Here is a 15,346-nt window from a genome sequence, read left to right as displayed (position 1 = left end):
CAATTGCACCGTGGAAATTATCGACTAAGACACCGTGGAAATAAATTTGAAGTAATGAAATGTTAAATAGAGTAGTTTTATTTTGCCAGTCCAGGGAATCTTAATAATATGGACAACGTTATTAGATATTATATGCTCGTCCCTAGCTGATGTCTTTTAGATTAATGATACAGGTTTGTCTAATGGGCGCAGAGGAAACAACAAAGAAATTGTGAGCAATTTGACGGGTGGCTGGTGGCACAAAGACTCAATATCTCCGAAGTACTACCTGTCACCATACACCTGTTAAGTACAGTTGATCACAATGGTCAGATAGAACTGCTGGGATCTATCTCAGGTGTCAGAGTGAGACCTGGGGTGAACGGCGAAAGCCAGAATAACCGTCAAATGTCATATAGGTAGACATGGCTGTTAAATCGATCAGCTAGACTTTAAAGTGAACAGGTATATAATTTAGAGTGTCACTTGGGTCCTAAGTAAAGCTAAAGTAGATGGTGCCAGTTTATCAAATGATATGTAACGACCGCTCGTTGTGACACGTAGGTACAGTGATTTCCAAATTTTTGTTCTGCGGTCTTGATCAGAAAAGTGACATTTGGCATCGTGTATCTGGCATTTCTCAACAATTTCATCTATTCATTCTTGCGATTAAATCAGTTGTAATGCATCGATTCGATGAGAATTTACTAGTAGTCACTCCCATTCTTTCTATAATATTAGTAGTAAAGTTTATTATAGATTATAAAGCTATGGGTTAAGAATTGGGCAGGAAAAAAACCCTACAGATAAATCTATGACAAACCAAACAGAATAGATGTACTTGTAGGTGGGCTTAATCTCTAACGCAATCTAGTGAAATTCAATTGCGTTAATGGCACAGATGTCACGCTTACGGTGTAGATAGTGTAGTTACCCACATAATTAGTGTGATACGCAACAAAGTATGCCAATATACACACGTGCAGGAGAGCAGTTAGGGGCTAATGAATACATTGTGACAATACATTCGTGGTGCCATCTAGACAAACACTCATCTGACAACCAAGCACGGAACGTAAAAAAATATGACAGCAAATAAACCTGGATTATGCGGGATGACAAAGTAAACACATAAACGAAATAATACTCACGATAACCTACTGAAATCAAAATATTTTTTAACTTACAAAACGATTCGAAATGTAAATGCAATATCAAAATTGCAGTGTGTGACTGCCACAGAATGTTATTACTTTCGTCTTCCGCATTTGGCAGTTGTGACAATGTTTGATGGAAACCGAACGATATGTCCGACTTTTCCCAAACAGAGACACGTGCAACTTGACAGCAAAGAGAAGCAGATTATGGACTATGATGTGCTCGTTGAAAAATCGGTCACTTTTTTCTAATGTTTGTTTGGACCCAGCCCAAATTCTCTTTCGTTCAGTAACCTTCGCAATAACAAAACTATGAAAGAAAAATCACAGTAGCTGAGCTTTTCGGTTGCAATATGCTTAAGAGTATGGGGTCATCAGGTTTGCACCATACACAAAACAACATACAGTAACAGTTAGAATATCGTTATATACTGCATCTATTTAACTTGCTAATCCTATTTGTTTACGAGTGCCAGCTACTGGATAGATATCACAAATACACCCCTAAGGTGTCAAAATCTTAAGTGGAACGTGACTCAATAACAAGAAATTACTTCACAAATGAGAAACATCAAATGTCCGCCTTTTCCAAGTTGTTTAACAAAAGGAGCCATGTTACCCGAATATCTTAAGTAGCACTCTCAAGCGTTAATCACGAACTTAGAACGTAGTATATAGTATACTGGGTCCTAATCTTATCCTAGGAGAAACTGTCCTATGCCCCCCCCCTTCCCTCCATAGCAGAGTTCCCAGCACGTGCGTGCGTGGTAAACAACTCTGAGGTGAAATGAACCATGCGACCAGCCTAGTGTGTCTAGGAGGTGCACTGGTGATGGACAATAACCAGGCCCTCACAAGCTAATCAGTTTATTGCCGTACACTCCATTGACATCAAATTGAGCGACTCAATTTGATAGTATTACCTTGTTTATTAAATTGTCAGAGTTCACAGGGTCCCACCGTTTAACCACCTGGGCTGACGTGAAGTACACTTTTTCTGTTCATAAAAGTAAACAAACAAAATATTGATACTGTGCTAAGCTAACCAGGAGAAAATTTGACCTGAGAATTGCAGTTCCCACAAAAAATTCTCATGAAAATTAAGTGTTAAAATGTCAAGAGAAGAAATCTACACCAGTTAGCACCGGGTCGATCCCTGAATTGTTTACGTTCTTCCCTGTACAGCAAACTGGTTTATTTGAGGTGCAACGATGAAAAAATGCAATGCCACTGACCTTATTATTAATGAACTTCGGAACGTTTTGCTCTTTCTGACCAAGTTTCAAACACAAACACAAGTATCTATAACAAATTTCTTCAATGTTCTGCTGTTATGGCAACCGATGAGACAAAAATACCAACAAGGGGGCTATTTACAAACTAAGAAACGATTATTTCAGGCATTCACGTAGTTCACCTTAGTGATTAGGCGAAGTTATTTATTCAGTGACGAAAAACATTTTCATGTCCTACGCTTTAGTCTTTTAATGGGTCGAAGTCGATAAATCAGCAGGGATCGTGTTCAGTGGAAAGTGCATCAGTCTGAGGCATGCTGTGAACCAATGATTAAAAAAAAATTACCAAAAACTAAAAAGTGAAATAGTAAAGGTGCTGTCTGTAACATTTTTATGTGTTTGACATTTTACACGCGTTTAATGAGACGTTTGATGGTATCTTTTAAACCGTTTCCAACATAGTAGTTTTAGGTCAACTCAAAGTAGCAAAGACAAGAAAAACGGTGAAAGTTGCAGGCTTCACTCAAGATGTACTATTCCATGACCAACAAGTAACTTTTGAAGTGTACTTGTCACTAAATTAATTTTAAGACATGGTGTCCACATTGAACAATGACAGAGGATTCGTGAGATGTTTGTTTGGCAGCTTATTTTTCTCCATGCGACCACGTTTGTTTTTTTCGTGGCATGGACTTGATTGCATCCAACATGTTTTACAGTTACTAAAAATAGAAAAACGGGAGTTAAACTGGGGCCAGTCATTACTATGTTACAGATCAATTGTAGTTTATTAACCCTCAGGTATTCTAATAATAGAAACAAAGCTGCATTTTTGCCTCTGTGTCGCATTAATCTTAGCAGGTGCCTGTGCAGGTGCTTGGGTCCCATGGAGGGACAGGACAACACGCTGAAGATTTTCATGACAGGCACACATTACTATATTGTATTGTCCGTTCTCACAGTTAATTGAAATAGTAATTGTTGTCTGAAATTTTGTCAACGAATAATGACTTTAGTATATTACTATGCAGGAATGTTTTTCAAGACAAGTACCATGACTAAAGCAGAATGGCACGAGGAGAAAAAATGGTGTATAGACTAAAAAATTACAGGATTTCATAACAGGGATTGCCATGCAAAATAGAATTTGCATAAAATGTTTGCTTTTTTTTAAAGCAAGTAAAATAAAATGCATTGTTTTTTTTTTTTACCAAATTTCTAATCATATAACAGTAATTTGCACATCTAATATATGAAGACTGAAAACAGTCTAATCACAAATACAATCATTTGGACGACTACTTTGCTAGATACATGTATAGGCAAGTATCTGACATAATCTTTACAGAGTTGCACTGAATGGCATGATACCAAGAAATGTTGGCAATTTTCTTGATACACAAAGAACAAGTCTTATAGATGATATATATGCTGATGCCAATCAGACTCAGTTCAATCAAATTTATCTTCATTTTCTGTGGAATGCCCACAAAGCACTGTGAAGAAACCCCCTGTTTAGTCTTCATTGACCTCATTTTTCATGATTTTTACTACCTTCACCTGGAAAACAACAGAAAACATGATAAATAGCACTTAAAAATCTTTGCCAATTACATAAAACTACTGGCACCAGAGGACAGGCAATGGCTAGCCTTACTTAAATAGCTTAACAAGTGTTCCACTGTATGAACTAAAATATTACCACAAGAATACGTTCATATTACGAGCAGGGACTTGAGAGCAAGCAAACCAACCACAAAATATATATTGGAACAACTGCTTTTCAGAGGGAGAGTCTCGTTAGTGCTGGTGCTTTGTGTGAACCATGCTAGAGCAACCAGAACAAAAACAATGTAAAACATGGTACATAAGGTACAAAACCCTGCACTATCACTCCTAACCATGTTATTTAATTAGAATAATTATGCAATTACACAAGTCATTAGGCAGAACATTGTGTTTTCTACTATCTATACTGAAAGTGCTTCTATTTTTGGCAGTTAATTAGCCATGTATGTTCTTCTTGTGCTGATAAAATTACCTACATCAGTGAATCTAGAGATTTCATTCACTGATGGTTAACAAAACAATAATCAGGACTGAGATCTACAGCGCTGAGAAATTAATAGCTGTCATTAAACAAAAGAAAATACCAGGTCTAATCTCGTTAAGCATACTTTTATATCTCAGAAATAACAAGTGTGCTGGAATATCACTACAAAAATAATTTACATTTATAATTTTCAAATATGTAGTTTGACAAGAGGACATGCTATACACCCGTTTCTCAATTATGTTCAAACATTTTTGGGGACACAAAGTTGACAAGTGCACAACCTGACTATGGCAAGATAAAAATAAAAAAGTGTCAAGTATGGAATTCTCCAGGTGCTAGCTTTGTTCTTCCTCATCTATATTCCACCCGATGTCTCGAGGAACAGCTTGTGTCTGCACATTATAACTGGAATGCAATGTTTAACTGATGACCTTTTCCTTTTTATTACTATCTATCAACATGGTCTAGCATCTTGATGATTATATTGTCTGAGGAAGGAATATATTTCAAAATAGTCTTTTCACATGTCACAATGTATGGCAACAGCATGTGTGTGTGAGAGAGAGAGAGAGAGAGATTATTACTTGGGTTTTGGTTGGAAGAAAGCCTCTATTGCCATTTGTTTCTTTCCATCTTTTCTTGACCAAGACCCTGATGCATTTCTTTTCCTTTTATTGACCTGGAAAAATAACATAAGAAGCTATGAATTTATAAAAAAGCATCCAGCGTTTCTCTCTCCCATATCATCATCATATCAATATTTCATTCTCTTAGTAGAGACAACTCTGTACATAAATGTCAAATCCCTTTGGTTGGCATCCATCAGCTTTTCAGGATGAACCTATTAATACTTCTAAAATTGAGCAATTTATCACATTTTTATGTTTTTTCAGGCTACTAAATCTTGTGGTACACTTTTGGTTAGAGAATCACCCCATTCTCATAGATTAGATCGACCTACATTGGATCGACCTAACTCCCTGGGGGTTCACGCTAAATAGCTGTCAGCCGGGCGGACACGAAAGTTAATTACCCCTTAAAGCTTGTAGTAGGCGGGGACGGACACTTAAGGGGGATTATCTGACAGTAATCTAGTGAGACTCCCCGCGGTGATAGATCGATCTAAAAGTTGTGAGAACAGAGCCAATGAGTGTGTGGTACTGAACTCAGATATTTAACCACTGTTTGCCTTGTGAGCCATAGCAACAACACCACTATATTGTTTTCTGAGGTTGTAAGGAGGATTGGTTGTAAGGATGACAATGTACAACTGATTATATCAATAATGAAATATTTAAAAAACAAATTTCAAATGCATGGGCAACTGGCCTGTTATCCAAATCACATTACATGTATGGGAGCCTGGAATAAAGGTGACAGAATAACCATATGTGATTACAGAGTGTGGTAATATGTAATAAAACAATTGAGAATATCAGAGGTCCAAAGTAGACTAGCCCCCCCTCCCCATCTCCCTTCCTGAAGTGATAAGATCCTCGATGATAAGCCAAAGATCAGCTTAATTAAAAAAAAAAACTCTACAAAGCAAATATTTTAAGGTCATAAAATTAATCATTAATGTATCTTATGTAAAAGGCATGTGACTAGGCAGTTAATGCAAACCTTTCTTATTTCACAATAATTTTGTTGAGATAACGATAGAATTAGCTATCTTAATAACTCTTCTCCACCTAACATAACCATTCCGTTTTGCAGATTTTTGTGATTTTGACTTTAAGTAAATAACAAATTACTGAAATATATTACATCATTTTTAGTGTGTGTGTGTGTTTGTTATAAAAGTGGTATTCACTCTCCTCTTTTTCTCACTTGTCTCCCAGAACCAGATTATTTCTGGTTCATTAATCTTTTACCTCTTATCTTATAAAACAAATTTTAGGTTCCCAAAATTTTTAATTATATTTTTTTGGATTTATAATATTAGGAATGCTTTTATTTTGCCACCACACTAACCCTGAAAAAATGGTTGAGCTGGTATGCAGAATGAGGTAAACTGTTTCAAAAATGCAACCTTCCCAGCCTTGATAAAATAAACAGATCACTCTCAACCTCTCAAAAGGTGATCATGGCAAGGAAGCTCCTTCAAAAGGCTGCAGTATCAGGTAAATAAAGGATAAATCAGCTATAAACAGATCAAAGTCAGGGGAAAAGAACCATAAAGTATTTACTGAACTGGCAACAGAGGGCAAAGAACAAATGAATTATTTTAAGCTTTAACACAGTTCAAATATCAATCTTTTTTTTTTTTTTTTTGCTGACACAAGTCACAGGACTGACTGACTCAGCAAATATTTCACATCTGTCACAGAGACAGATATTAAACTGGAGAACACCCAGGATGTGTGGAGTTTTCAGTACATTTAACACAGGCTTATCTAACATTTTTATTTAAATAACAATCATATCTTCTCTTTTTACATAAAAAGATCTACCAACTGCCACTGTATAGTATTGATGCTGCCTCCCTTCCCCCTTTTTACTTCAACAAACCTTGCTTCCCTTTGAACCACCGACACAACAGTCATATGGGGAATTCTTTTTAAAATTAAATGGCATTTTTACATTTTATAAAAGTGGGTGGTGTGTATACTCAAATGGTTTTTAATGACTAATAACTATGAATATGTCCACCTGCAGCAGTTACAATAATAATAAAAAAATGTAGGAAACATCTTCTATTGACCACACCTTATATTAATAACATTTACTTTTGAAATTTGAAAATTGAGATTAATACTGCAGTCTTATCTACATGCTCTTTGGATCCTGTATGACTAAATGGAATCAGGGGACCTATGACCAGTCCCATGGGTCAGCTTAATGCTGAAGGAGAAGTGTTATCTAAGGCTGTAAAATAATATAAACATGACAACTTTACAAATATGTCTATCTTGCACCACAAATATGCTGATAAAACTGAGAATGTGATTTTACTGAACATGAAAAAACAGGAAACTGAGGGAACTTATGGTTGTTTTTCACCTGAGGAAAAGAAAGATAAGCAAACAGCCGTCACTCCCCATCCCGCCCTACCCATGGAGCTCAAACTACAGAATACAGGTTACAATTTGGTATACCGTGAAAAGCCAAACAATGAAATAATGGGACAAATCTGGAATTGGTTTAATTTTTAATCTCTTGGAAAAGATCAACATGCAAAAATGCATAATAGAGTAATCATAAAATTTATTCTACCACTGTATATAAAATGAATTTAAAAATACATATAAAACATAAATTGTTTTACCCCTAGAAAACAGATAAAATAAAAAAAGAAGCAAGCCTGAGATAGTGTGTAGTCATTGTTCAGCACAATCTTCAAATTGTTTCCAAAATGCTGTAAAAGAGTAGGAGTTGATAATAGAACTTTAACTTTTACAACAGAGGGTATTGACAAAATAATGCCTGTTATAAGACAGTGCAGCAGCCCTAAACCCTGTATATACTACTGATAGAAGTAGTTTGGTAGTAGTAATAGTTACAAGGTCAATTTGTAGCAAAACTTATGAGGACAGAGAAATAGTTTAGTGGATTAATGATACTGCAGCCAGGACAGGCTATGAAACCAACAAAATAATGTTGTAGCAAGGACAAAATTTAAACAGGACAGATAACTAATATCAACAACAATTCAAAGGGACAAAAAAGTTTTCCCCTCATTTGACCTGTTGCTGATGGCATTACCTGAATTTACTAAGCCTACAATTGTCAAGTTTTGACAAGGCTTGTCATCAATTTGCCAGCTATGTTGTATTGCAATATTTTAGAAGTTTTATGGTCATAGAATTATGTGTATGACACCAAAAGTATTTCCCCTCACCCAAAGAGTCCAGGTTACAAACACAAAACCTTGTATCCTGTCTGGCATCCAGGACACACTTCCCTTCTTGTTTAGAACAACAGGTTACAATGCAGGTAAATATCACTACAGGTGAGATGATATCACTGCAGGTGAGATGAAAATATAATTTTCAACCTTCTGATGCTACAGAACAGAGTAAAAATTCCTAGGTAAGCTATGTCACAAGTTTAGATGAATAAATAAAAAATAAAATAAAATAAAATAAAATAAAATAAAAAAATAAATATACATTTAGATTTGCTTCAGTAAAATGAGATCTACTTATACATTTTTTAGGGGTTCTCTTTGAAGTCTTATAACTCAAATCTAGCATTCCACGGCAATTTACACAAACCTAGCACCATCCTTACATCCTACAACAGAAAGACTCCAAAGGAATAGTATCAAAGATGAGCAGCAAATCAATATCAGTCAGGGAAATAAAGGTTTCATATCCTTGTTAATAATGGAAATTAAAACAAAAATAACATAAATTATCTCACCTTGCAATTTTTCTCTCCATCACTCTGTTTACTTAGACTGACTTCATATGTCTTGAATACCTGCAGTAATCAATACTTAACTGAATTTCTTTTAGTATATCTTTTCATACAAACTTAAATATACAAGGCAGTTATTGAGGATTATTGGTTTCAATAAACAATGTTTGTGTCTGTCCAAAAAGCTGAAAAATTCAACTAAATCAAAATTACAAACTAATACAGTCATATACTGGTAAAAAAGTTTTCATTATCTTTGAACAGCTGGGACCATAAAAGCTGACACTAATATACCTAGTGTTTAGAAAAAGAAAGAAATATTCACCTTTTTCATTGCAGTAGATATTGCAGCCTCCATCAACTGGTCTCTGTCAACCCACCTAGCACACTGGTCACCACACTGGCCACCTAGCTCACCTAACACACTGTCCACTTGGGTCAGCTGGTACACCACATAGGTCTGGCTGATGTGGGAAAATAAATGTTTAACCTGGATGTGATAAAAATAATCAACAGTAACACATTTCACAGTTTTTATTATTTCAAAACATTGTACAATCAGAAAAACTTCAAATAAAAAGTTCAAACAGCAATAAGTAGTTATATTAATGTTAGATTGTGGAAAAATGTTAAAGTAATTATTCAATAACCCAATGAATATAATATTTAACATTTGGCACATAAAATTCACACTACAGTATGCCTACAAATTAGTTTGTTGAACACAAAGAAAAAATATTGGTAATTCTTACTTCTCCAACATATGCTAAGTTGTTTTTATCTTTCCCTCCAATATGGAGTTTTGAGTGTAAATGTTGCTGTAAGTGTCGGACAGCCTCAGTCTGGTCACATTCTACCCCAAGAGGGGTTGCGCTTGGGAACTCCCACAGACCTGCCAGCAGACCTACAATTGGGTAACAAAAATGTTGATAAGAATACAGTAAAAATTGAATATAGAAGTGAGCTCAAACTATTGCTTTTTAGTCCATAACAGTTACAAAAAAAGGACAGTGTATCCACAGTACTTTCAAAAAAGTTTGAAGTTGATATCAATGTTTATCCTAATAAGAATAATTTCTAAGGGTCATTAGATCACAAAATCAAAACAGTCAAACTAAAATTGAATATATACCTGTTTTGGGCCTTTGGACAATCAAATATTCATCTTTGCAGTTCTGAACAATGCACACTGGTGTCTGTTCTTCTCTTGGAGCCTTCTTCTTAGATTTGCGGGGATAGTTTGTAACTCCTAAACTTGAAAAAAAAAACAAAAAAACTGACATATAAAACTGCTCTGTCATACTTAATCAAGGCAAATACTGCCATTTCATATCTTGGCATTAAAAATAATGCAGAAAGTCCCTTTGGGCAACAAAGCACTTTTTTCTCACCATATAAACAAATATAAACAAACTAAAAGTAGCCTGAAATGTTGAATGAATCTGAATCAAAATCTAAGTCACCTATCAACTGTCACAATGTTAAGGTTATATATTCTGTTATACAAAGACAGGCTACAAAAACTGGATCTTTGTATTAAAAACCTACGCACTGCCACAGGGTTTATACATCAAAATATTGTCTGAAGTTTTAGACACCTACCTACTGTCCCAGGGTTCAGATGATGGAAGACACAGCTTACAATCCAGTGAGGCTGTAATGTAATATAAAGTGGATATTATGAGTATAATCACACATGTGTCAGTGTCAACTGGTATTTATTATTCTTAATCAACTTAAATTGGAATAAATGAGACGGTATATGTTTGATATAGTTTAAAGCAATAATAACTCTTCCTTTGAGATTCAAAATTCTGCATGAAATACATTGTAAACAACGCATGGAAATATATTCTATTGTATTTTACCACTAAAACGGCCGTTGTTGTAGTAAAACTAAAATCTGTGCTTGTCAATAGGGCTTTCGATGCTTTTCTTCCTGGTCATCAAGGCATTCGTTGCTAATGACGTAATGGTGTCACGCAGATTCTTGCGTTCATTCGAGACCAAAATAACATATGGCGCCAAACGCATTAATGCAGACGCAGACGTAAGTTGCGAGTTTTTGTACAGTGCGTCGGATAACGAAAAGCCCAGAATGGCACACATTGTGGATATTAATGTATTTTTAACAAAAAGACGAATATATCTCATGAATCTTATATAGTGTTGTTGTTGTCTGCTTTTCCTGCGGTTTTAAGTAGGTCAACAGTGACTATGCGATGTCAGAGAGAGCTCCGTCAGTTAAAATCTCTTAAGAGATTTTAACAAAAAACCGTACCTTTAGGAAAAAACCCTGGATTAACTTTGAATGCAGGAATGGGGTCGCTGACCATTGGTAAGTACGGGAAAATTACCGCTTACTCCAGGAAAATCCAATTTTTGGCCAAAATGAAGAGTTATTATGACTTTAAGTATACATCAATCAGAGATCACTTCTGTTGACTAGTTTTGTGGGATGACTTTACCATTTTCAATATCTGGAATATCTGCATCTTTCCCCTTGCTTGCTTTGGATTCTGTAAGTCTTGATGCAGTTCTCTTCTGCCAATCTATTACCTGAAACAGATACACTTGAACACCTTACAAAGACTGTGAAATTTGTATTAGAGTTATTATAATTTTACCTTTAAACATCACAACTGGATGAATAAAAATTTACATTTTAATAGTGAAATTTGCATACGACATGGAATGAAAGCAATGTTTACTTGTGGATAATAACTGTGGTTGCTGAAATGGTACAGAACACTCTTCACAAAAATTAATAATAATAATAATAAACTATGATACTTAAGAATATTCTTATATTCATAAAATGAGTTAGTATCAATACCTGTGAGTAAGCCTTACAGTGAGATTTTAGTGGACATTTGCTGCAAGATGGAGTCTTTGGGCTACAAACTGTGGCCCCCAGCTCCATCAATGCTTGGTTAAAATTCCCAGGCTGGTCAAGGTCTACTAGTGTATTGGCCAGGCTCCTACGAACAGAGATGGTTACATTGTTCTATATGTAACAATTTATAACAGTGCACAGTTAGAGTTTTTAAAGGTTAAAAGAATTATTCTAGCAAATCTTTGAAACATTGTCTAAGAGGATTTATCATATAAATTACATCTAAACATTTAACTTGGATTGTGCCACTGAATACAAAAACCTCCAGTCTACAGGACCATTTTATCTATCCCTGATACTGAAAATTTACTGGTGATGACATTGAAGCAGTGGTGTCGGTGGTAGTGGTGTTAGTGTAGTGAAGATGATGTTGATGTAGTGGCATTGCTGGTGGCAGTAATACTGGTATCAGTATATAGGTATTGGTGACTTGGTTGAGTGGTGAGGATGATGGCAGTGATGATAACATTGGTGCAGTGGTGGTGATGTTGGTGCATTGTTGCTAGTGGTGGTGCAGTGATGGTGTTAATGTTGGTATTGGTGTAGTGGTGATGGTAGTGGGTACCTACCAAAGGGTATCTGTTACCATTTGACTTGTACTATCACCACCTATTATGAACAATCTGGCAAACACCCGCACAACATTTCCATCCACCAGACCTGTGACCTGAAGATGAGAACCATATATTGCCTGTGGTTTCCAAAACTTTGTCCTCCTCCACACTAAATATATATGGTTTTACTACTTGAAGAAACATGCACTTATTCATGTCAAAGTTTCTACCCAAACAGGTGTCCAAATGCCCCAGTTGTTTTTCTCCCTACCTCATTAAAAGCAATGGATGCAATGGCCCCTGCTGTATACTTTCCAACTCCAGGCAGTTGCTTCAGTAATGTCTCTGCTGTGCTGGGCATCTCTCCTCCTAATTCTTCAACTACCTAAAGAAATGAAGATGAATACTGTATTACCAGGTTAAAAACCATGTGTCAGAACAAATTCAGATACAGTTATGACATCTTTAAATAATTGAATTTCGCTTTTTTAAGTAATAGTCCTCTTCTATGGAATTATCAGTAAGCTACCTTTTTTGCACCCTCATGTAATCTCCTTCCTCTAGAGTAATATCCGAGCCCTGCCCACATTTCATTCACCTCCTGTAATCAATAATCACATTTAAGAGAAAAACTGAGATATTTAATGACAAAACAAACAAAAATGTTTTAAAGAAACATTTTAACTAATGTAAAAAAGATACAATCACAAAGTTCTACTTATTTTGTGAAAAACAAGTACTTGACAAGCTTAATAAGTGTGATACTAAACTGCAGAGGAATTACCTCCAACGTTGCCTTTGCCAGGTGCTGTAGTGTTGGCCATCTCTGAAACAATCAACATACAGGGAGGCTAGTTCACCAGAAAGTAGCTGTTGCTCTTGCAAAGATGCTTTTTCACTGTCAACAAGTCTGCCAAATACCTCAACTCCATAACTTATTCACTTGAGTTGACTTTAAGTCATATCTTATCTGAACAGTCAATATGCTTTTGCTTGTCAACATCATTTTTCTAATGATTCAGGTTTAAATTGTAGCCTACCTTCATCCATTTATTATAGTAATCAATGACCGTGGCAACCTGGGTCTGCTGTAACATAATCTCTGATACCCACACTGAAAAATAAGATACAATAATAATTAACATTATCCTTTTCATAGTCAAGCCCTCTAAAATGTTGTAGACTATGACAAGATGGATACCCTATAGACTCTATACAGTTTTAGCAAATGTATGATCTTATATCAAACTGCTTATAGTAGTGTCAAATAATTCAAGATTCATGTAGCAGTTCTTGTTCTACTGTTATCTGAATGCCAGAATGCCCATTTAACTCTATTCTGTACAATGTCATTATTCTGTACCAATGTATTTTACCTGCATAGGCCCTCTGGTTGATATCATGACTAGAAACCTAGAAAAAGAAGAAGTACACTAAACTGTATATCAGCTAGAAGTAGACTGAATAGAATCATGCAGTTGCTAGGCAATGAATTGAAAAAAAGAATGGTCATAAAAAAGCAATTTGAAAGCAAGGTGTCTTAACTTTGGAGTTACCACAAAGCAATAATATTATGAAAATGAATATTAAAAATTATAAAAAAAAAATGCATTTTACACAATTGAATATAAACATATATATTTTTTGTTGAAAATATCACACCTTTCTCCAAGGTAAATCTCTCTTATTAACATCGTACCAGCTGAGCAGATCTCGTCTGATAAGATCTGGATCTGATGGTTGATGCTGTTTACAACAGGGACCCCTTGGTTCTGTAGTCACTGCACATACTGAAACAAGACAAAGTAGATAAATACAATAACAAAATAATACACAGGGGAACTTCATGATTTAAAACATAAGTTCACTAACAAAATATATAACATGCCCTGCATACAAAAAACAATACAAAACTATTTTCTCTTTGAAAAGATATCTTGAAGAGATAAATCCACATAAACATTTCTGGAGAAAATGGCCTTTATGCACCAATAAAGAAAAAAAAAGAAGTTCTTAGGTAAAAAAAAGAAGGTCACATTTAGATGGCCTCATAATAGTTATTTTTCGCAGTTTCTCTTGTCTTAGCTGCAACTTTTTAAATGTATTATCATGAACTAAATTTGAATCTGTTATTATGCTCAATTATTATTTATACATAATGTATTGAAAGAATAACAATAATCCAAAGTTTTACATGATTTATTACAACCGTGTAGTGTGTCAATAACCTCCGTTATATTCTAAAATCAAATGTTGCAGCCCATTTTATGTCAAAGTGTTAGGGCTCATTTCACAATGAAACTTTCATTCTACCACTACATATAGATCCATTCAACTCTGCGGGGACTCTTGCTGAATGCTATCCAGATTAACATGCCTCCTCGTTTCCAACATACTTGTAAAATCACTTGCTTTTCTGTATCCTAAACAATGCCAATTGTTTATGTTGCAAGATGAAGAGGAATTATAAGTCTTTCAAACAGTAAAATAAGGGAGCATTCCCATAAACCCATCATACTAGCTGGATCTAACTACTATTACAGACAATTAAGCTGATTACACTGAAAGCACTTTAACAAGAAGCCCCGCAGACTTAGATCAATCCAGCTAGTAAAATGGGTTTATGGGAACACAGCCTAAGGCAGATAATTATTTATGTCTGAAATTAATTGTTATTTTAAAACCACATTCTAGTTTCTAGCACAGGGTCAAACATGTACATATGAATATGCATATGCTAGCATATCTGACGTAGGGACATCTGCTTCTGAGCCCGGCCAGTTTGAGCAAAGGTGATGAATGAGCAACCCATCTGTAAAACAACGACCTGTTCCTACTGGTACAACTACATAATGTACATGTACCATTACTGTGACCCCAGGGTACATCAGGTTCATCAAGTTACCATTTCCAGTGCCTGTTTCTGTCTCTTCTCTCTCTGCTTTGCAAGCAAATTTCCGCTTGCCTTTCACAGTCTTCCTTGTCATTCTAAATAGTGAAAAATTGCATCCAAATACACGGATGAAACGGAGAAAAATAGTTAAATAGTTCTTGGCCCTGCAATCAAACTCTGGCGGGAAGTAGCGCGAGATGACGTCAATCCAAGA

The 15,346-nt window shown here is 35.4% G+C and overlaps 1 protein-coding gene across 2 annotated transcripts; it reads right to left on the bottom strand.

Annotated features, from left to right (window-relative positions):
- Nucleotides 1-3,136: 3,136 nt before the first annotated feature.
- On the bottom strand, nucleotides 3,137-15,311 carry LOC106171116 (adenine DNA glycosylase-like). 2 transcript variants are annotated; one of them, XM_013551276.2, is made up of 17 exons: nucleotides 15,145-15,311; nucleotides 13,902-14,029; nucleotides 13,616-13,652; nucleotides 13,280-13,353; nucleotides 13,024-13,065; nucleotides 12,769-12,840; nucleotides 12,511-12,624; nucleotides 12,255-12,352; nucleotides 11,626-11,770; nucleotides 11,258-11,348; nucleotides 10,392-10,443; nucleotides 9,922-10,043; nucleotides 9,542-9,693; nucleotides 9,115-9,279; nucleotides 8,793-8,852; nucleotides 5,012-5,106; nucleotides 3,137-3,931 (listed from the first exon to the last, which is right to left on the bottom strand). In XM_013551276.2, the coding sequence occupies exons 1-17, from the start codon at nucleotides 15,224-15,226 to the stop codon at nucleotides 3,928-3,930; spliced, it is 1,533 nt and encodes a 510-aa protein (XP_013406730.2). In that variant the 5' UTR covers nucleotides 15,227-15,311; the 3' UTR covers nucleotides 3,137-3,927. The 2 variants fall into 2 exon arrangements, with proteins under 2 accessions (XP_013406730.2, XP_086855837.1); XM_086999711.1 differs by having other exon boundaries at nucleotides 15,104-15,275.
- Nucleotides 15,312-15,346: the final 35 nt, after the last annotated feature.

Source organism: Lingula anatina, chromosome 1 (genome assembly GCF_051362555.1).
Source record: "Lingula anatina isolate TDL-2025a chromosome 1, LinAna3.0, whole genome shotgun sequence".
Classification (NCBI taxonomy): domain Eukaryota; kingdom Metazoa; phylum Brachiopoda; class Lingulata; order Lingulida; family Lingulidae; genus Lingula; species Lingula anatina.
Note: the sequence above shows the minus strand (reverse complement) of the source record. Positions and strands in the feature narration are given on the sequence as shown.

Excerpts from the sequence above, each read along its gene's own strand:
- LOC106171116 (XM_013551276.2), bottom strand. The coding sequence starts at position 15,226 with ATGACAAGGAAGACTGTGAAAGGCAAGCGGAAATTTGCTTGCAAAGCA. Across the intron at positions 12,625-12,768 it reads TACATGAGGGTGCAAAAAAG|GTAGTTGAAGAATTAGGAGG; the intron begins GTAGCTTACTGA and ends TCATTTCTTTAG. Across the intron at positions 8,853-9,114 it reads TATCTACTGCAATGAAAAAG|GTATTCAAGACATATGAAGT; the intron begins GTGAATATTTCT and ends TGATTACTGCAG.